At 37.1% G+C, this 23,710-nt stretch overlaps 1 protein-coding gene across 6 annotated transcripts in view; it reads right to left on the reverse strand.

Annotated features, from left to right (window-relative positions):
- The window catches only part of LOC120766250 (polypyrimidine tract-binding protein 1), a 420,921-nt gene that overhangs the window by 56,418 nt on the left and 340,793 nt on the right, over window positions 1–23,710 (reverse strand). For all 6 annotated transcript variants that reach the window (XM_040091635.1, XM_040091634.1, XM_040091637.1 and 3 more), the window contains one exon: window positions 15,417–15,685. In XM_040091635.1, coding sequence (XP_039947569.1) covers window positions 15,417–15,685 — 269 coding nt within the window. The remainder of the gene's footprint in view (window positions 1–15,416; window positions 15,686–23,710) is intronic.

Below are 23,710 nucleotides of genomic sequence, written 5' to 3' on the forward strand. Positions count from 1 at the left end.
TGAATAAACCACCGAATATTTGAGACTTTACCATAACGGTATAAAACACGTGTTTGCTTTGTAGTATTTCATATATTTCCATTAATTTAATAGTTTGGTGTTTGTTGACCAGTTGGCACTTCCCAGGGGAAAAATGAAGCAGACAAGCAATGAAAGCATCGAACAAGAAGCGAGAGAGAACACACCTCGCTCAAAATGGTTGACATTTTCAAAAATAAATGAAAGTTCTACACATAATAAAGTCATAACCGGTGTCAACGAAAAGCGGACAATACGCACGAAGCGCGGCAAGCGGTGGCAGATTACGGTAAATTTGAATGCTTACTCGCGGGACTTACTCAAAGAGGAAATAAAACTAAGACGTCAATTCGGCTATGAAACGAGGCAAAAAACTAAAGGTAAATGTGTTCGTAAAACAAAAAATGGCAACAAATATAACCACAACAACAACAGTGGTGGCAACAAAAAGCGTGAGCACAGATAAAAGCTTTTAACAAAAGTTTGCGCAAATTTACAAAGTTTTTCATTTTTATTACAAGCAGCGCAATTGAGCCGAGGCATGAAGGTGTGAGGGGGCAGGGGGTGGTAAGTGAGCGGGCAAGTGCGCGCAGTCTTCAGCACTGGGGCAGCCACAATGTCGCAACCGCAATGCCAACCGCAAAGCAGCATAAATTCCGAAAATTTAAGCACACCAAAAATAAAAACAACAAAACCAACAAATAAACGGTGGAAAATAAAATTGAAGGATAATCCGTGGCACTTTGTCGGCGGAGCGTAAAAAAGAAGCGTCGAAGAAAGCAAAGTGGAGCGTTTGTAAATTGTTGGCGCTGAAAAAAACTTTTTAGTTATTTATGCAAAAGCGTTTAATGAGCAGCAAAACTACAGTGGCGAGCAAAAAGTAAATGCCGGGCATAAGCACTCAACTGCAACAACAATACAGCACACAAAAAACGGACATTTTTAGTTTTCTTCATCAATTGTGGAAGCGCTGAGAAGCCAAAGCGTGTTTTTGCAACTTTAATCCGCAAGCAACGAAGTGTGGCAGCAAGCAAGGCAAGGCGGGGCAGCAGAAAGCGTAAAATATGAAAAAGCTGTGACAAACTAAAATAAAATTTGTGCTCCTCACGCTTCACTCTGTTTGGCAACTCAGTCACTGCACTTTTTGTTTGCGCGTAAGCGGTTTTTGTCATCAACAACAGCAGCAACAACAACTGCATAAAGGCATCAGCATATAAAATAAACTGACTGGGCGGAGGAGTTAAGAACTATCGAAAGAATATATGAAGCGCATAAAAGAAGCGGTTGCGCGCATTTTAAGCTTCATAAATATTATTGTTTTCCACTCACGCCCCCGCACGCGCCTTATTTGCATGTGTGTGTGCAACCCTTTTATGCGCTTGCAACTTAAATATTATTTGTACACACGCGCACACATACAAATAAAGTCGTGTGTATGCATTTTGCACTGAGTTAACTTGCCACCGCAACAAGTTAACTTGACGCATATTGTGTGGCGGAGTCACATCTGGGGTCATAAGTGGCAGTTACTTGAGGCTGTAAAGAAGTGAGTACCCGCAAGTTATAGCGCCACATATGAGGATATGCAAAGCAGTAAAGAGTTTTATATTAAAAAGTAATTGAAAATGATATTCGCACCAAAATTGAAATGAAATTAAGAACTGTTGCTAAGAGTTCGTAGGAATGTTGTTTCACTATAAAAATAGATTTTTTCAAAAAAATTTTTGATTTCATAATTTTAGAAATAAACCCATAGCTGGAACCTAATAATTATCTTTCTTGTAGCTTAGAACGCTGGTCCGCTATGGCGCAGTCCCATATCAATGGTTGCAAATACCCACATAAATCGAAAACAGTCTTATACCCTTTTTCTGCCATGAAGTAATACTTTGTCCAGTGGTCCCGTGGGAGTGACATGAGATGGGAGTAGGTTAGGTTCAGCGGGTTAAAGCCCTGCACTTCAGCTTTCGATGCTTACTCCTACTTTAAAAAAAATCCTTTTCGCACAGGAGTTAATTGATCAATTAACCGGCCTTTGCCCAATTGAAGCGCTAACTTAGATCGATTTACCATACAAAATAAAGTCATATGTTACTACATTTACTCTTAATCGAATTCAAATCGACTTGAAATTGGAACCCGCAGACTTGGGCTTGTTGTCCACACTCTAAATTACTATGTTTAACTCTGCCGGTAGTTGTCTAGGCTGTAAAGTTGGTTGTGTGCATTGCTAAAATAGCAAGCAGCTGATGAGTTTCATTAGAAAAAATGCAAAATGAAAAGGAAAAGCAAATATAACAGCTGATCATTAATCGAGTCTATCGTGAATCGAATAGCTGTGCGAAAGTCAAAAACTGGTTTATCAATTATAATCTTAATGTACTAAATTAATTTGGCTGTGCAAAAAGGCTGTTACCTGAATATACAAGGTGCCTTCCAAAGTAAACAGCACTTCAAAAAAAAAAAAAAAAAAAAAAAAAACAGAACAAATGGGTTTTTCGGCAAAATCAATTTATTTTATTCAAAATAGTCTCCTTTTGCTTCAATACAGCTTTCTGCATGGTCCAAAAGCATGTCGAACGAGTGTTTTAGCTCGTTGGCCGGTATGGCCGTCAGTATGCCGGTGCAAGCCTTTTGAATGGCCTCTACGTCTGCATAACGCTTCCCTTTCATGGGCAAATGCATTTTTCCGAAAAGGAAGAAGTCGCACGGTGCCAGCTCAGGTGAACACAGGGAGTGGTTAATGGTTAAAGTGTGACTTTTGGTCAAATAATCGTCCTTCGAATGTTGGATTCTGAGCAATTTTTGGTCGTCAGTCAATTTGTGCGGAACAAACCGTGCACTGACCTTTCGTAAGCCCAAATTTTCGGTCAAAATGCGATAAATCGATGTTTTAGAGATGTTCAATTGCATGTCCATGAATTTCAATTATGATTTCGGCTGAGTTTTGATGAATTCACGCACAGTTGATCGTCTTTTATGTCCTCACGACCACTTTGAAAACGTTGAAACCACTCGTGCTCTCTGCTACGGGATAGGCAATCATCGCCATAAACTTGTTTCATCAATTGAAACGTTTCGGTGAAGTTTTACCACTTTTAAAACAAAATTTATTGTTGGCTCTTTGTTCGAAGCTCATTTTCGCACCGATAACAAAAACATACTGACACTTGAAACGCAATAACTTCACTTCCAATCAATAAAATGTCACGAAATGAAATGAATGTCACTGAACAATCGATAAAAATAGCAGATTCGAACGCACCTGTCGACATATAGATGGCGCCATCAAAGGGTGCTAGATTCAAAAAGTCCTGTTTACTATGGAGTCCACCTTATAAATCTTCTATCATTCAACTTCATGTTGTTCTTTTTTTTGTAACTTTTTTATGCTACTCAAAAGCATTCGTCAAACCGTGAGTTCGCCCGTCTTATAATAAAGAGAGGAAGATAATGTTCTACGCCTCCAAGTCTTTAGTATATTACACTATATGGCAAAAACGACTTTTTGCGTGTTGAACCAAAGAAATGACAGATTGAGTCATAAGTAAAAAAAATACTGCGTTTTTCGAAGTCAGCCGCTAGAGTCGAAAAATGTGTCTTCGAAGTTCGAAGTTAGTGTTATTGAAACAATTTCTTATTATTTATAACGTGTGATCCAAGTAGAGTTACTTCTGTCGAAATTCGAATCAGGCCTTGGAGCTAAACATCACGCGCGTCATTCGTCAGTTACCGTCGAAATACTCGAACGTCATCGAAAATGAGACTCAACGGATGGGCCATCTGAGACGTAGAAACGGCCAACATTTGAAAGAGATAATCTTCAAAAAAATAAATGGGAAAGAATGTTTTTTCGAATGATCATAAACATTCCTCATTAAATTTGAAAGAACCTCGAAAACCTATAGCATGCAAGTACGTGGAAAAGTAAAAATATCGATTTTATTCACTTTTCCTTCTTGTTTCAGTGGTGTATAAGATTTTATGGTCTAGCATGTATAACAGTTATTCTAAAGAGTTAAAGTCAGATCTTCGAAAAAATAAATGAAATTTCTTTTTCAAAATTGGAAGATCGTAGCATCTCTATCGTATAAAGTTGACTGAAACTTGACGGTTGTATAAGATTGAAACAAGGTATTAGGTACATTTTTTCGCTAAAAAGGATTAAAGAGCTCCTAAGTTTCCAAACATTTAAGCCAAGAATCAATCAATTGGCATGCAGTTACAATTTAGTATGTAGGCATTTTAATATATAGTCCATAGATTATATATACCACTCATGTACATATGTACATATAGCCGATCAAATATCAAAATCTGCTAGGTAGCGCGTGTCTTGGTGTTAATTCGCCTGTAAGCTTAATTGAAAATGTTAATCCTGCCAGACGAATATGTTGACATGCAACTAATGCTTGTCAGCAGCCTTTGCAACACTACTTGCAACAGCTACAATAAGACAAAATCGGCACACAACTGTATGCTGTGCAAGATATAGAACACGTCAACTGCTAAATTGGCGCAAAAGTTAAGCAAATAAGCGCGAAGAAACGACAAGCGATTAAACCGCAAAAAGGATTACTATTATTAGCATCGGATTAAAGGCGGCAAAGCACACGAACGTGGCTTAAAGACAGCAGAAAACGTGCAAATAAAGGCGCTACAATAACAATTATAACACAGCTAAAGTGATACGTCAACACGAGCAGGAAGGAACATGGAAGAAAACAAAAATCAATGCATACTTGTAGGCGCATACGCAGCACTGGCACTATGTGTCTCCTATGAATCCTTGCTGGCTTTTCCTTACTTGCCTACATACATATATTGTTGTTGTTGTTACATGTGTTGCTGTTGTTGCATGTGTTGTTTGATTTGCGCTAATAATATTATCTCTGGCGGAGCATACGTAAGCAGCGTGTTTATTTAATTTTCTACTTTATTTCAATCTAACAAGGCGAGAAAAGATTTGCAGCAACAGCGCACGCACGCACGCACGCACACACACATGCATACATATACCATATACATATGTATGTGCAAACAAATGGCATCATGTATCCTGTCCATTTGCAGGATTATAAGGCACTTTGCTGATTTATGTGTGTGAGCGCCAGCACGCGTGAGTCACCTTGTGAGCCAACGTGCGCGCCGCGTCACACACACACACACATACATACATATGAACATAAGAGTAAGTGTGTGTATGTGCGCGCCAAAGTTTGCGCTTGTGTTTATTTGGCGTAAAAAGCTTTACCGTTATACCATCAACGCGTAACCGTATCAGCCAGCCAGGCAGCGAGGCAGCCAGGAGGTGGCGTAAGCAGCGCAAATTCAATATTATAAAAATAATAAAAAGAAAAGAAGACCAACCGAAGTGCCAAACAAATAAGCCAACGAAAATTTCAAACAAAAACAAAAGCACCGAAAGCACGAAAGAGGTTAAAGGATTTGCGCTGATGTATTAGCACTCGGCGCACACATACGCACACACATATGCATGCACATGCATGTGTATGTGAGTCACTGGCTTGCCAGACTGGCGTTGCTTGTTGCCTGCGCTCGCCGCTCGCCGTGCGCTTACAAGCCAGCTTAATCTTGTGTTATTTGGTTTTGTTGTTGTTTTCGCCTTTGCTTTTGTTTGTCTTTTGTTGTTGTTTAACTTATTTTCTTGATATTTTTCTTTCGCAGCCCGTGTATTGTTCGGCGCTAAGCGCAAATCAACAAGATGCTTTCACGTTGTTGTTGTTGTTGTTGCTGTGCTTGTCGATACACTTTGGCCGCTGATTGCTGCTGAAGTGCGCGCCAGGCGTATGTGCCACGGCGGCGGTGGTGACGGACCGGTGGTTTTCTGGCTTTTCCACATTCGCTTGTTCTTCTTCGCCGCAGCGGCGCCAGCTCCTTCGAGTGTTGCGTGAAGATTTGTGGCATCTAGCTCACATTTCTCAACATACAGGTATCGGCGCATTGTTTTTGTTGTGCGCTGACGTCGCGCAAGCATAAGTTAAGCTTACGTCTAACGGTATATATTTGTAAACACACACACACACAAAACAATTTCTGTATATTCTTATTGTTTTTGCCGGCTGCTCTTCGATTTTTTCACCTTTCCATCGTCTTCCGAGTCATCGATTGGTGTGACGTGTGCAAATGGATTTCAATTACCGTTACTACGTGCAGCGAACACCGAATATCGAATAGAATGAGAGGTGCCTGAGCACAAAATAAGCCAGCTAACAAGGAATATTAGCCACAAAAGTGCAGAAGAAAAATAAAACAAAAAACAAAAACAAAAGTACTAAGAAATCAGAGAAAAATAGAAAGAAAAAAAAAACAAAACAAAAACTAAATAGAAGTGTGAAGAAAAGCCGACAATACCATATGACCGAAATGGCAAATAGCACATTACCAGGCTAGTGCTGTGTGTTGCTCATAGGAATTAAGGATTTATTTATGTGTATTGGTCTGTTGATTTAGGTTTATGGCGCATTTGCTTTATTTAAATTTGGACTGTTAATGCTTGTTAAACTTTTTCCAATGCAAAAGGTGACAAATAATTCAAAATGGCTCGTTAATGTCTGGATAAAAGTAATGCGCCTAGATATATGCTCTTTTTCCCCAATAAAACTCAGTGTGAGTACAACTCATTATTGGATTATGTTTATTTATTTGGCAATTTAAAATCGACGTCTACCACGTCTGAGTTGAAACAGATGTTCCCTATTTATACATTTTGAGCTACATAAGTTCCGTGTCATAAAAAGTATGGTATATTCTAGTATTCTGAGTTCAAGATAGATAGTACTCTCAAACAAAAAACAGAAACACCTTTTTGGCAAGTTGTCATTCGGCTTTAAATATTAATTTGCGGAATAATTTTATTTTCCATAATATGTATTTAGTTATGTTGCCACCTGATTTGAAATAGAAAAAAGTTTTTGAAATATTTTCAAATATCGTAAAAAGTTTATGGAATCATTCTATTTTCCTTAAATTTATATAATATTTAATGGTGGAAATTGTGTAATTGGTTTTGGCACCTACGGAGCTTAAAGGTCTTCAGACGCTTGAGTTTAAATATGAGTTGGAAGAAGTTTGGCATATTTATCAAATTTTGGTAGATAAAAAAATTAAAAGAATTAAAATATAAAAGAAAATTCATGAAAAGCTTTTCAGGGTTGCCACACTTTCCAAATATTTAAATGCATATTTTTTGAACGAAACATATAGAAAATATGTAGCGAGCACATGAAAGACGTGTTTTGTAAAGTATATAAAAAAATAATATATTACTTTATGATGATGCCACCTGATTTATAACATCCAATCAATTTTTTAAATATTTTAGTATATGGCGAAATGGTTTTTAGGCATCATAAAATAAAAAAAAATTTAACGAAAAAATGTTGAGGGTTGCCACACTTTAATATTTAATAATTGAATGCATACCTTTAGAAGAAAGAAAAGAAACAAAAAAATTGTGAGAACATCAGAGGAGTGCTATGTAAAAATATAATATAAATAAAATATGATTTTATGGTGATGCCACCTTATTTGAAATATGTATATAAAAATTGTTTTGTAACATGTTTATTATGGCAAAAAGGATTTACGTTATGTTAAGTAAAAAAAGTTTCGTGAAAAATTGTTATAGGGTTGCCACTCTTTCAAAATATTTAAATGCATATTTTCAAAGCAATAAAAGAAAACACATATAGTGAGATGTAAAAAAAGGGTTTTGCAAAATAAAATAAAAATACAATATGATTTAATGGTGATGCCACCTTATTTGAAATATTTACATTCATTTATAATTTAAACAATCTTAAATAACTATTAAAAAAAGGACTAATAAAATCATCTGCTATTACATGTATGGCTTAAAAAATATTATATAATTCCAATTGCCTGCAGTTTCCCCAATGTTTGCAATATTTTCACTGCAAGCATTTTCTTGTTTAAATTTCGATAAATATTTGTTAGATTGCGTTTCCGCTTGCACAAATACCATATAAAAATACATGCATGTGATACACAAACACATATTTAACAATTCTATGTGTGCATCGTTCCAATTTCCAACTACTTCTCGTTCAAGGTTTGTGCATTACGAATATTTCTCATATACCTTCGGGGATTTAACCCTCATAGAACAGGATTTTGCAATCATCTGTTCAAGCACACCGAGACACACACACACACAAACACGCACTGACAAAGACATGTCGGCACAGCACAACAATAGCAGTGAAAGCAAGCAAATCAGCTAAGCAATGTTGGCAACAACAACAACTACCACTATTGCTGACACATACGAACACAAAGCAAGCAAATCACCCGAGCTCCTCTGACTGGCAGCTATTCTTGTGGCGCAGCTTGTTTGGGCTGACATTTCTTTTGCTAGCTATTTCGGTAGCAGAAAGTAGTAGAAAAAAACAACTGCAAAAACAACAAAGAGATATAAAAATAAATATTCATACATGTACGATGGGACCAAAAAGAATGTAAAAGAAGCGCACAACTGAAGCAAGCAATATGTCACGTGAAGACTTGAACAATCACACACACACACATGCTTACAAGTGCTCAAGTGTATGTCTGTGTGTGTGCGTGTGTGTGGCGAAACACTCAGTGAATTACGAAGACAGTTGGCGCACTGGCGGCTGCGAGCAGATGGATTTCCGAGGATTTCTGCTGCCAAAAGTGGATGCGCCGAAGACGCTGCCGAGTTCACAGATTCCGACTGGAGATTGCTGAAGAAATGAATGAAGATGAATGCAGCTGCGGTCGAGATTGAAGGATAAGTGAGGCGGTGATGACTGAACCATTTCGGCAGTGCGCGGCGGAGGGGTGGCGAGTGCTTCAGCCTGTGATGGGCACTAATGGCAAAAGGTGAAGCAGCCGGGAGACAGGTAGCGACAAACCAAAGTACAAACACAATATAAATTTGTTTGTTGTTTTACTTATTGTCGAGCGTATGTGCGCTAATGTGGTACATGTGTGTGTGTGTATGTGCGTTAGTTGGGGATTTCGAGTTTTTAGGGATCAAATGTGACGTGTGATTGTTTTTGTGGGTAATTTTGATAAATTAATTTTTGAACTGCCACAACAGCAATCGGTAGACGAAGCACTAGCTGAAAGGGTTAAAAGGGTTCAACGCAAAAATATATGCTTGTAAGAGTGTGGATAAGCGGGCGAGCGTTGAGCAGCAGACAAATACAAATACAAATGGAATGGAAAGCAAGCAAAGCTTTTTACTACATTCATGTACACATGTGTGTGTGTGCGCCATGGGAGGAGTGGCAAAAGCGGATTACAAGCTTAATTCAGCTTACAAATACATGGGCAACAGTCTATGTCCACATACACATATGCGGGTTTGACTAATTATCTCTTGAATAAATAATGCTTGTAATGTGAATTTTTTTAAAAGCTCTTCAAAGTAATGTACAGTAATCAACATGAGTTAATTCGAAATGTATTTGATATCAAACATGTATTTTCGTGTTTGTATAGCGTAAATTTAATATGAAAAACAAAACCCAATGAAAATTTCATGAAATTAGTCCAGTCATAGGTGATCATAAAATTAACCAGGCGGCGAGAATGCTGGCGGCTTCTGGGTTCACAGGCAGCCCTTTTATTGAGCATACACTGTATTTTCTGCTTAAATAGGAATATGTGAAAGCTGTTTAAAAACAAGACCTGGGTCATCAGGTTTAAATTTTTGTGTCTTTGCGCCAAAAAACAGGCAATGTTTTTTTTTCATTTCCTGAAATATCACTTTAGAGTTAGCCGATCTACACAATATTATATAAATAATATATAATAAATTGTAGCGTTGCCTTACACAAGAATCTGTTCCAAAGGTCATGAAGATATCTGTTTAATTAAAAAAGTGTTCCTTACAGTAACTTGATTTTGATCAGTCCGTTTGTATGGCAGCTATATGCTATAGAGATCCGATTCGAATAATATCTTAGGATATTGTAGCGCAGCGTTAGATAATAGTCTGTGCTGAATTTCGTGAAGATACATATATCGGCCAGTGAAGAAGTTTTGCATATAATAATTTGATTTTAATCGCTCGATTTGTATGACAGCTATATGCTACAGTTGTCCGACATCCACGAATCCGACATATGAACAGCTCTTTGAGGAAAAAAGGTCCTGTGCAAAATTTCTGATCGATATCTCAAAGGTGCGTGACTTGTTCGGTTATATATAGGCAGAAGGACAATGCTCGGTGAAACAAATTTCGGAACAAACTCAATATACCCTGTTGAGGCTATAAAAACTAATTTTAGTTTGATATAAGCATGACTATAATGAAATAGAACTTTTGTACATAGATATTTCAGGATTAAAAAAAAATTGTGCCTACTTTTTGGCGCAAAGACATACAAGTTTGTACATTAATCAAAGCCGTGAAACAAATACTTGAAAATACAGTAAACAACGGTTTTATAGTCTACATATATGAAAATTCACAAGACTATTTTTATATAATCGACACACATTACGACAAAGTCACAAGCGAAAAATTTCAATACTAATGAGCACTTGCCTTTGCTCAATTCAGTGCTGATAACCTCAATAGCAGACGCCAACAGAACTTACTGTTCCATATGTAGTGCTTGTTGTTGTAACTAACTATACTACTTATATAAATACATTATTGGCATGCATATGCCCTAAGAATTAACTGCATTAACAAGTACGCGAACAGCAACTGTCTCGTGATGACATGCAACAGACTAGAGTCGTGTGACAAGACAACAGCGCCCGAAGCCTTAATGTATGCAAACTTTATGTCGGTACCCACATTAAGTGCTCCACATTGGTATATATGCAATGTAACTACCATTTTCTATATACATATGTAGGCAGTTAATATGCAAATATATTTACTGTCCCTCATTGTTATAATATAATTTGTGTAATCGGCGTAATTGGCAGCTGAACACAAGGCAAATAAGCAATATACACATTATTAGAAATTCACCGATGCAAGGTGTTGCCTACATGCAGGCGCTGATATCTTATACGCTTTTGGTAGAAGTGTGGGTGATGGTGATGGCCTAACGCTTCGTATTGGTATCGTTTCAACGCTTTCGAAGGACAAACGAGCAGAGCAGCGTGATAATAGTGCAGGTAAATGGTATTTGGGAATGCCATTTGTAATTATCGTGTGATATTTTCACCGCTTACACTCAACAAGTGAAGCAACAGCAAGTGAATGCTCATGACGGCGCACACATAAACAAACGCTCTCGAAATGTTCGGTGCGAAAATACGAGAGTGATTGCGAGCAACAGCTGATAGTTTTCACAGCGTCATTAGTTAATGGTGAATTTTTGATATCGGTTGCAACAATATAACTTATGAAATACTGATGACTATTCTGAAAATTTCATTGTTAATAATTAACAGACTTTTAATAATTAATTGACGAGAAATACTTTTTAATGACTTTATTTCAGAGGATATGAGCGTTTCTTGTCCTATAGAATATAGAATATAGACGGAATAGAGCTAACTGCAATGATAATTAAGCAATATAGTTGTAATAGCTATAGCAAGAGAACCGAATAACATATATATTTTCAGTTGGGAGAATATTGGTTTTAGATTTAGTCTCCATTTTCCTAACCAGTAATGAATTCAGCCTGTTCTTCTATGTCAATAATGGCAGGGTGTAAGAAAATGCAAATTTCACTTAAAAGCTCAATAGGTTAAATGGTAGTGTACATAGTGGAAATTGTAACAGTAATGCATTTTTGGATACTAATATTACTACTGTGAAGGTTCTTAGGAAAATCCAAAGCTTAGGTGAAAGCTCAAAAGCTTTGTAATAAAATGCAGAGTTTACTTAAAAGCTCAAAAGCTTAAATGGTACTATACATAGTGGAAATTGTAATAGTAATGCATTTTCAGTTACCAATATTCCTACTGCGAAAGCTTATAGTAAAATCCAAAGCTTAGGCGAAAGCTCCAGAGCTTTAACTGAACTGTATTTAGCACTTTGTAATAGTAACAAAGTTACCAGGTTCTGATATTCCTACTATAAAAGCTTTCAGGAAAATTCAAAGGTTAGGTGAAAGCTCAAAAGCTTAAACTGATGTGTACTTAGTAATTTGTAACAGTAACGCAGTTAGCGGGCTCTGATATTCCTACTGTGAAAGCTTATAGGAAAGTTCAGAGCTTAGTCGAAAGCTCAAAAAGCTTAAAATGAGGTTTAATTTTTAAATTTTCCATCAATTTCATTCAATTTTTAATTAATGCATTTTTTTCAGAAATATTTTATAATACTACCTAAAGTACAATAACTACAAAACTTTGCTACATCCGTTTTAGTTATATAGAATTGGAAATATATAATTCATATCTGACTTAGGCCATGTCGTGGTGAGACGAAAAATGGACAGCAAATAACAATGGATCAAAAAACAAAAGCAATCCAACATGTTAGCTGTAATCAGTGGCATGTAGCAGACTGTCATTTGCTCTTCTCCTTGAAACGCAACTCACACATACTAATTCATTCAAGCAAAGCCGCAGCGCACCAACAAATTAAGAGGAGGCTGCCATTCATCTGGGTTCACACATTAAAATGTATCTGTACACATATTTACAAACAAAAACACTTTGAAGCCCACACTGGCTGACTGACGGACCGTCTGTCAGTGTCTGCCTGACAGCAGGTTGTTGCGTGACTGACTTACTGGCCTATTGCGGCGTCTCAGCACTCACGACAAGACACCTCTGACTTCAAACTTACAGCGCTTGGCTAGATATCCTTTGACCTCTAAGCTGCAAGCACAGGCAGGTGACAAGCAGGCAACAGCAACAAAATAATGCAGTTAAGCTCGCGTCAACGTGTGCGGCTCTACGCAAATACAACAAACAGCGCAGCATTTGTTTTAATTCCGAGCGAGCATTTCAAAACGTGTTGGCTTAAATTCCAAATTACGGCGACATTTCGAGGGTTGAAACCCAAATAACGACCGAAAATTTTGAATTTCAACAATGTGTGGCACGTACAATAAAGCGTTAGATTCCAGGCATGTGCAGGTGCGTGTGTGTAGTTTGTGTGTATGTGTGGAATCCGTGCGTGATTTAGCGAATGCTTCGGGTATAATTTGTTACAAATTGTGATTAATTAAAAAGTGTCGAGTTTGCCACCTTTTGCGGTGCTTTTGGCATACAACCGAGCGACCAGGACACAAATGCCAGCTTTGTTGTTGTTTTGGTTAACAAATGACGTCATGCAGCGCAAACACTCTCAATTATGGTTTCAACGATATTTGGGCTGAATTGGGATATTTAAATTAAACGGCATTCATAGGTACATATGAATTTCGTGTTTGCATGAATTTTCATTTGCATTATTTACTATTTACCACAGTTGGGTGTGTGTGTGTGTAGAAGCATACATTTGTGTGAAAATATTTATTTAAAGAGCTAATTATGCTTGGATATCACAATGAAAACAGTAATAGAGAAAGGGGTATCATGTTCTGCTCGCTGTTAAGCGAGCGCCAAAAGAACACTCGTTAAATTAACAAACAAAATTAAATTAATTAACAAATTTAAAGTAGCAAAACATGCAAATGGATATTTTCCCCGAGTTGAGCGATGTCGAAAAAAGGGAAAGAGCATGCTTCCAGTTAATGAGCATAATGAACTCCTCTCCAAGCATTTTCTGCTGGAATGTTTTCGTAGAAACCATACCTTCAGCCGCCTGCTTGATGCGGAAGCGCTTTCTAGGATCATTAAGAGGCCTTTCCTTAACTACGGCCACGACATAAAACAATACGCCGATCAGACTTCGGACGCAATTAACTTCAGACATGCATCACAGTGGAGCCATAAACACCTTCACCGACTCCCTCTTTGTGTATGGCGCACTTGGAGTCAAACCACTACCCATTGCAGACAACGAATATCTGTATACTGTAGCAGCTTAAGCTCTAATCCAGAATCGACCCCAACATACTTAGTATATGTACAGCATGCAGCTAGTCCTCGCATGACTCTAACCGCCTCTTTGCATGCCCAGCTACCCCTACGCATTTGACGACCCTCTCCCTATGGTCCACCTCGTCGAAACAGCATGTTTTCTGTGTCTATCGTTGGATGACCTTGACGACAACTTATCTGAAACTTACCACACTAACGTGGACTAGATAACCGTTACAAAAACAACAACAAAGGTGTCTATTAAGAAGTTATATGTATGTCCACTTGCCAGTCAGAATAAAATGGGATTTTAGTGATGTTTGTTGATGAAAAAATTTTGAATTCCTTCGATCCAAAATGCCAATATGCGGTCTTCAGCAGGACCTCCGAAAAAAGGTGTCTGACAGCGAGGCAGTCGTCTCTGCTTAACTTATCTGCACTCCAAAGAAAATTAGTATTACGATAGATGAATTTTAAGGTAAAGATTGAAGGACTAGTCAAGTTATTCGTTTTTGACAAAATGTCGGTTTCTAAAAAAAGTATTTTTTATTAAATTATACTTTATTGTGGCCCAAGCATCGAAGCATTCATGTCTTTCAAATTTGTCTAACATATATATTCAAGGACGTAGTATATATAAATTTCGATCGGCCTAGTCGTTTTGGAAGAAATTTTCTTCAACGTCTCGGAATATAGCGTTTCGAGAGAAAGCGTTTAAAGTTTTGGGAGTCGTTTAAACTAAGTTATTAGATTCTTACAAATGCAATACGAATTGCTGGATCGACTTCAAACTTTCGCAGATTTTCTTTTAAATTATCCACTTGAGAACCCTTTAAACAAATAAGAAAGAATAATAAGAAAGCGTACAAAATACAACTTGTGCAAGAACTGAAGACGCTCGACCAAGCGACAACGCTTCGCTCTGTGGGCTCTTGAAAAGTTCGAGGAAGATTCAACGTTTTCAAGCCTATTTTTGTTCACCGATGAAGCCCATTTCTGGCTCAATGGGTATGCAAATAAGTAAAGTTGCCGCATTTGGGACAAAGAGCAGCCATCTGAGACGTAGTCGTGGTCAACATTGGAAAGACATTATTTTCGAAAAATAAATGCTAAAGAAAGTTCTTTCGTACGATAATAAACATTCCACTTTAAATATGAAATTTCTGTGTTTTTGCCTTAAAAAAAGTAGAGAATCTCGAAAAGTAGCATCCTCATATTCACTTTTTGGATGGGTTGGGATTTTTATTGAAAACAATTTGGGTTCCCTTGATTCAATTTGTCAATATGGGATCTTAAAGAAGACCCCCAAAAAAGCTTCATTCAGCAGAACCTCAGTTTTTCTGGCGACTGACAACAAGAACGTTTTTTCTGCTTAAGATTATCTTAAATCCGAAAAAAACTTTTTATCAAATAAAATTAGATTTTCATTGGGTACTCACATTGTTGTGACTCTGGTCTGTCTTCAATTCGCGATGATTGGAGAACTGTACATAAACCATGCGTCCGTGCATATGTGGCGGTGTAACGGTATAGCATGAGACCATAGATGTCGCGGATACTTCGTCAGCCATTTCGAGGAAAGCTTGATTTTTGCCCTTCAAGACGAGCACATTTGTGACGCGACCGAACGGTACACCTAGTGAGATGACATCTGCTTCGCTGGACTCAATTGGAATGTTACGCAAGTGGATGACTTTTGATGGTTTGCCTAGAAATAGTCAAAATATTACAAAAATAAATTATGTTTTCGGAAACAAATTAGTAAATGTTCAATAAATATACAATTAAGCATTCACTGGTAAGAAGAACGGTGGGTGCAGGGATGGCTTGCCGCACTTTTAAACACTTTAAGTGCGATTCTCACCTGCAAGCGGCAGCTAATTAACGGTATATTTGAATGAGGGTAATCAAACTTTATAACGCGCTTTTACATATCCACATATGCATATATATATGTATATACATATATGTGCGTGTGTGTATGTATGTAATATATGTATAGATAAGCTTGTGTGTGTATGTGTGAGGCGTTACTGTCACCAAAAAATACATTTTTATGTCGGCAATAAACTTTTTCGTACCTTGCCACACACACACACACGCACACACTAAAAAATGCGTCATCCATGCTAGTGCCACATCTCTGGTGGCACATAAAAACGCCGTGCATATGAGGCATGCGAGCCCATATGTATGCGTGTGTATGTAGATGTGGCAGATGAGAGCTGCAGCAAATGGCTGGGTGACGTGCCACAAATGCAGTGGTAAATGCCACACATTTTACGACTAAATTCCCCATGCAACACGCTGGTTGGCTTGGCAAGTAGCTCCTGTTCACAGCACTTGTAGCTGCCGCGCTGCACCCATGCAAAGCACTGTGGCACATTACGGCAGGCAGAAAGCTCGTGCCACAAGACATACTTTATGTTTATAAAAAATTTAAGCCACTTCAGACGTCAGCAAGGAAATCCCTGAAATGTTGCACATCAACGTTGTTGTGCGGCAAACAGCTGCAAAAATAGATGCCGACAAGTGGCATGTTGCATGCATGTGTGCGAGTGTGGCAAACGACGACATAAGTAAGGATATTGCACAAGCTATTTTGGGCAAATTTTATGAGCGCAAATGTGTGTTTGTATAGGTGTATGTGTGTGGGTGTCTGTAAGAGGATGTTGCACTCACTGGGGTAAATACTTTAATCCGCCGCTATTTGTACAATGTTGCAACAATTTATTTATGCACAAAAACTAACAATGGTGACAACAGCACAACAACAATACAACAAATAAATACTAACACACAAACACAACAATAACAAGCGTACCACAAGCAGTGTGAAGCGGCAGTTGGTGAGAAATTATAACAATTGCCACATTTTCATGCAACGCGACCACTGTGCTGGCGTGAACTTTTGCAACAGACAATAGCGACACGGTGGCATAGCCTGAATGGCCGGCCTCGGCCACTCGACAGTTAGTCAACTAGTCAAGTGCGTTAGTCCGTTAGTCAGCCAGACACTTAGTCACTCAATGAGAGTTAACCAGTCGGCCGACGGCAAAGCGAGAACGAGCGAACAGACAGGTGCATTTGCATGGGATTACGCTGAAAGGTTACTCGGCATTTACGAGTGACAGCGAATGCGAGTGTGCGCATGTGTGTGTGTGTGTGAGGATTTGTGGGTAAATTGCTAATGCATAGGTGCTCATAAGCTCATACTGTACTATATATGTCATGTACACTTGTGTGCAAATATTTTTAAGCAGTGCTGCCATACACATTTTATTTGATACAAATATGCAGAAGAGAAGCAAAAGCATTAACTTCGACTGCACCGAAGCTTCCCAGGTTCATTTCGTATAGAAAAAAGAGGTAAACAAATATTCGTATATTGGAAAACTTACCTCCGAGCGTATAGTAGTAGCGACGTTATAACTGTATAACCGGAAATTCACAAGCATAAAAATTATAACTGACTTAATGCCACTCAATTTAAATTTTTGTCAGCTTTTAATACATAAAATCCTTTCATTACGTAATTTTTCACAATAATGTGGCAACACTGTGAGAACATTAAACATTTTTTGATTTTGTTTTGATTTATATTTTTGAGTTTTTGCGTACCAAAATACACGCACACACATACATATGTATATGATGGAGGTGCATGTGAGCGCGACAAAAATCGACGAGCCTAAAAGCTGTGCTTCCGGCTTATTTTCCCAGCCACAGACGCAATTAGCGTTACAAACATTAATGTTTATACGTATTAATGTATGTGTGGTCGCTGGAATCTGCATGCGCTTAAATACACAACCGAATTTAATGTGCTGGGCGCCAAAGTGACAAAGAAAACAACACTGGTGTGAAAAATAACAATACAAAAAATAAATAAATAAAAAAATATACAAAATAAAAAATGAGATTTAGCCGGCGCTGTGTGGCGTCGCCGGCAACAATCTCGCAGCCCAAAAAATGTTGGCAGGACAAATGGGTTTATCTTTATTTCGTTGGAAATATTTGGACGCGTCGGCAGCTGTCGCCACAAGCTACACTTGCGTAGCACTCAATGTAGGTTTATGTGTGTATGTACATACGTTTGCTTATATGCACTATTTTAATATAATCGTTGCAGTCGTATATCTTCAGAGCTGCCACTCACATTGTGTCATAACATATAGTGTAGTATTTTAAGAAATACGAAAACACTTTTTCGACTACCCAATATTAGTTAAAAAAAACTGTGAAATAATTACGACCTGAAATTAACTTTACTACTAAACCATTTAAAATTCATAGAACAAAAAGCATAAAAAAATAACATTAAAGAAACACATCAAATTTAAAAGCGACAGAAAAAAAAAGAAATAAAAAATACAAAAAATTTAATCGCCAATTGCAATTATTACGTTGAAATAAGCCTCAGGTTACACAAGCGAACATTTAACTCGTAATTTTTTTCTTACAAATGTATGTCTGTATGCAGGCATCTATTTTTTATACATAAATAATTGAAGCTATTTTTTATTGTATGTATTCGTGCATTTGCTGTGTATTTATCAGATAGCTGTTTGCATGAAATTGCTCGTTTACTCCCTCCACTCTAAGGCATTGTCTGCCTGCCATCGTTGCGACCCACTTTCTGCGAGCCTCTGTTGCTACGCTTAATCCTCTTTCCACTCGCCTGTTGCATTTCTGCGGCAAATTTTTAATTGAAAATACAGATTTTTCATGCGATTTGCGAGCGTCCCACAACCGCAAGGAAAATAATTCATTAATTGTGCTCAACTGGTGGAAGACGGATTTTACATTTACATTTTAGTAGTTCTTATTTGTGCTTCTTCAGTTTGTTTCTCACTAATGTAGCGATTAAAGAACTCTAGGTTGATAACTTAAGCTCTATTGTGGGCTCACTTAACTTTGATAAGTTAAGTGACCCGTGTGTTGCTGTCTTCGCTTCGCCACTGCTATGCTAGTCTGATTCGAACTCTGCTCTTCTCAACAATGTCGTGTATTTGGAAAATAACTCATAGAGAAATATGTCATTGAAGTAGTATTTAATTTATATCAACATATTCCATTTTATTATACCAGTTTCTTTTATTTATACCAGTTGCTTGTTCGATTCGCCATACTGCCCTTTTTTGGCTGTTTTAAGGACAGTTATAAATGAGTTAATATACATTATACTGCTTTGAACAGTTTTTGAGATTCTTGTCAAAAATGCATCGCTTTATTTTCGGAATAGAAGGGGAATCATTGTTTTACCGATTTTTCCAATAGCGATGATATGACTTCTAAGTGCAGTTTTGGCGATTTTTAATATGTCATGATCTGTAATATTTTCCTTGTATTCAGTAATGTATACAATTACATCATGGAAAGATATACGCAAGAATAAGATTTACAAATTATTCAATCTTTTTATCAAAATTATTGTTCTCCAATTGCATCTTTTCGTGCGCTTTTGCCACTTTTTTCACTGTAATAATCGTCCACCTGTGCTCGCTATTCGTCGAATTGTTAAAATTTCGAGCACACATTTCCTTTACAAAATGTTCAAGTGCTTATAAGACAAACAACTGCTCGAAGTAATGAAAATATTGCTGCCGTTCAGGCAAATGTTACTGAAACAAATCGCCGATTTCAAGGCAATTTTAAGAATTGGAATTATCTCAAACCACAACCTAGTGGAGTTTGAGAAAGGATTTGGGCTTGCTTCGATATACAATTGTTCTTAATTAAGAACTAAAGCCATTGGACCACAGTAAATGTCGTAAGTTTTGCCTTGGAACAACTTCAAAACGAAAACGATTTTTTTAAGAAAATCATCTTCGCCGATGAGGCTCGCTTTCACCTGAGTGGTGCGGCAAATAAAGAAAACTGTCTGTTCTGATGCGAAAAAAATCCACAAATCTTTCATGAATTCACAAATATTTCATGAACATTTACCTAAATTGACATTATGGTGTGGTTTCTGGTCTGGTGGAATCATTGGTCCGTTTCTTTGGAAACAAAGCTGGTCACTGTCAATGGAGAGCGGTTAAGATCGATGATAACCAACTTTTTATGTCCGTTCTTAAAAGAAGATGTTGATCTAGACATCATTTAGTTCCAACAAGACCGGGCTACATGCCATACATCACGTGCAACAACCGAATTATTGCGAGAAAGTTTGGGAGATTCGATTATGTCAAGAAATTGTGATATTGAATGTCCTCCAAGAACTTGTGATTTAACACCATTAGACTCGAAAATTGAGTTATTGAATTCGTTCTTGCAAAAGAAGTCTTGTAGGGCATTTGAATGATGTTATATTCAGATCCGAATTTTATAGAGTGCACATCACATTTAATAAAAAACATTGGAACTTACTTAACAAATAGTGTGCTCGTTTTTGAAAAGAAATCATATCACTCTTATTGGAAAATACTGTAAAAATAAAACATAATTTTTTACTATCATATAAACTTCGGAATTCTATGAACCTATGAATCTAGAACACATACTTGTATTTTTGATATTTTATTTTCAGTAACATTGAAGCAAAATAAGTCCTCCTGAAACTATGCAAAATTGTTTTTGTGCTTTTTCAAACTTTCGCTAGTTACGCACTTGATTTCTAATTCCAATTCACTACTAAAAGTTACATTCTACAAAAATCGGAAGTGAAAGTTTGGTATAAAAATGCAATGTAATGAGAAGTTGGGGCAAAAATGCGAGCAAATTGGAACATTATTAATCACAAAAAAAATAATAAAATAAAAAGTATGGAAAATGCGTCGAATTATCAATGAAATTTGCAGAAAAAGCTAAAGGGGGGAAAATACGGATGTATAATCTACAAAGAAGAAGCACGAAAAAGAAAAGTGTTGCATAATTTATGTAATTGCCACACATGTTACATAAGTATGTAGTTCAAGGCAACGCTAGGCATATTTTTTCCAGGATAATTTATGATGCGAGTGCTGCATTTTGGCAGGCCAGCACGAACGCTAATATGTGGCAATTAGAGGTTGCAGCAACACTTTTTAAGGATTTCCTCCAAATTTCAACGGAATTTTGTGCAATACTGAGGGTTAAATACTTTGATTACTGTTAATATATATATTTCTTCACCGTAAGGTCAAGTGAAAATAACGAAAAAGTATTTGCTTTCATTGAAATTAAAATTGAGATGAAAACAAATACTTAATTTGTATTTAAATATATGTGTGCATAAAATAAAAAATAAAAATTTGTAAAAAAAACCTAAAATTCGCAAGCGTACCCAGTTGTCGTGAAAATAAAGCGACGAGCGTGATGCGATAAACCATTTCGTACATTCATTCGTGTTGTGTCTTTTACTCTCATTCGCTCATTCGCTGTGTGTAATTTCGTTTCGGATTCATTTCCGCTTTGAACTAATGAAAAACTGTAATTTCCGATTTGACTAAAGGCAACTGCATCGCTGACCGATTACGAGCGGCTGCATAAAAAACGAAAAACAACAAAAAAAAAACGAAAACAGAGATAGCATTTCAACAACGACGGCGTTTCATTTGCAAAACAGATTCATTTTACCGAGCGCTGATGACACTCGACTGACTCGCTCCTCAATAACTGCAGGTCATTAATTTTTTCCAGCAAATTTGGAACGTTGACCTGCAGCGAACTGTAAGCAAACTGTATTTGGCGAAGTGTTGCAAGAACATGGCGTATGAACTTGCATTAAAGGCAGTGTGAGCATAACGGTGCAAAGTGTGGGACTAATTTTGCTGTAAAATTGTGGACCAGTTGAACTTAGGCGCATGGAATGCTATGGTATGATTTTTTTCAACTCGATTGGTGGTAAGCTTGGTTTAGTGCGTGGTTCTCAGCTATAACGTGGAAGATGAAAAATGCTCTGTGGCTTTATAATACAACTGGGTAGTAAAATGTGTTGGAAGCAAGGAATTATGGTCTAACAAACTCATGCAGGACGAGTCTTGTGAGAGAGCCATTCCATGGAAAATTCGATTTCTGTTTTGTTTTGCTCTAAGAACAATATAGAGAATTTAAACAAATGATTAGTCACTGTTGTAATATGGAATTCAATGTTCATTAAGTGGAGAACTCGTATAATTGATTAATGGAATCCAATAGAGAAATATTCAGAAGATACCAAACCTTAAACTCCCTCCGCTGAAGGACAAATTAACTAAATTTTTTTTCAAATAGAAAACCTGTGGCAAGGTATTCAACTATTAAGCATTCTTATTACTAGCAAAATCGGCCGCAATTTTTCGCACTCAAAACGCACCGAACGGCGGTAACAACGTGGGTTGACCTCGATCACCTATTAGACACGGCAGGCAGTTAATTAATACACGGTACTGAATAAATATTTTAATTGTAATCAATAATAATAAAAAGGAAATGCAGCAGGCACAGAGGCGGCCAGCTGTAACGGCCGAGCGTGCAACAACAAAGCAACGAGTGACCTCAGTTGGTAGGCGGCAGTTAATTCGATGTTGCAAATTGGCAGTGCAGCGAGAGAGAGAGAGAGTTGCTGTTGCTTTGTTTCAGTTAGCTCTGCATATATTTATATTAAATATTTGTTTATTTATTGATATACCAATGCACATGTATATGCATGTAACAACAACCAATAAATTTGCAACACGCCCGGGAGTACAAAGCGCATATGCGTTGATTGCATGCGTGTGCCTGTGTGTGTGTGTGCTGAGGATATGAATTTAAATTGTCATCATTAATTAACTTTAGCACATGGAGAACAATGCGAAGCATATCCATATAAATGTGTGAATGTTTGTACGTGCGTTGTGTTGTTGTGCGGATGCCTTTACAACAGTTTGCATCATTTCATTGCATTTATCATTAATCATATATTTTCCATATCATCATGCTTAACGCTCTCCATATTTCCGCGCTTTTGTTTGTGTTGCTTCAAGTAGTGAGGTGTGGCATGTATCGATTAATTTATTACACCGCCGTTTGCATGTAGCACATCATAACGGAAGGTGGGAATTATTTTCGAAGCTGCTTTGAGCCGTTCTGCATGCTTTAACACAGAGAATTTTTGATTTGCGATATTTTAAGTGGTGAACATGTATCGATTAAGGGTTTATATGCAAACATATGTAGATACATATCGTAACCTATAATGCAAAATAACGCCAAATCACTTTACTGAAGTTTATAGGCGAAGAAAAAACAATGTAATCGAAATCACTCATATTGAAAAAAAAATTTGAGTTTTGGTTATAAAATGGTTATATATTGGTTATATACTGGTTACATTATTGGTTATCTGATAGCGGAAGCTGAAAATTTTGTACTACATATATGTAGTATGATTTAGTGAATCATAAGCAATAAAAAAACTTAGCTTCGATTTTTTTATGATGCGTTTTTTTTTTGTTTTATCAATTTCTATGCTCAATTTTAGTGGAGCAGTCCGGATCAAATTTGATCAGTTGCTAATTCTTATATATTTTTTGTAAGAAATGTTTCACTTTTGCACTTATAAGGTGTGTTTATTTTCAGTAATTCATTTTCAATGATTTGCCTTACTTGATTCTTGATTTACAAATTCTATTTCCTAGTGGATATACTTACTCTGGAACAGCGGTGGGGGGGTCGACAATATATTTGTGAGAATATCCCCAGAAAATTTGAAATTAATTCGGCAAATAGTTTCGTAGATATGACCGTTTTTTGTGCGAACGTTGCCATGGAATTTAAACACATTTCC

This window comes from Bactrocera tryoni, chromosome 1, assembly GCF_016617805.1.
Source record: "Bactrocera tryoni isolate S06 chromosome 1, CSIRO_BtryS06_freeze2, whole genome shotgun sequence".
Taxonomy (NCBI): domain Eukaryota; kingdom Metazoa; phylum Arthropoda; class Insecta; order Diptera; family Tephritidae; genus Bactrocera; species Bactrocera tryoni.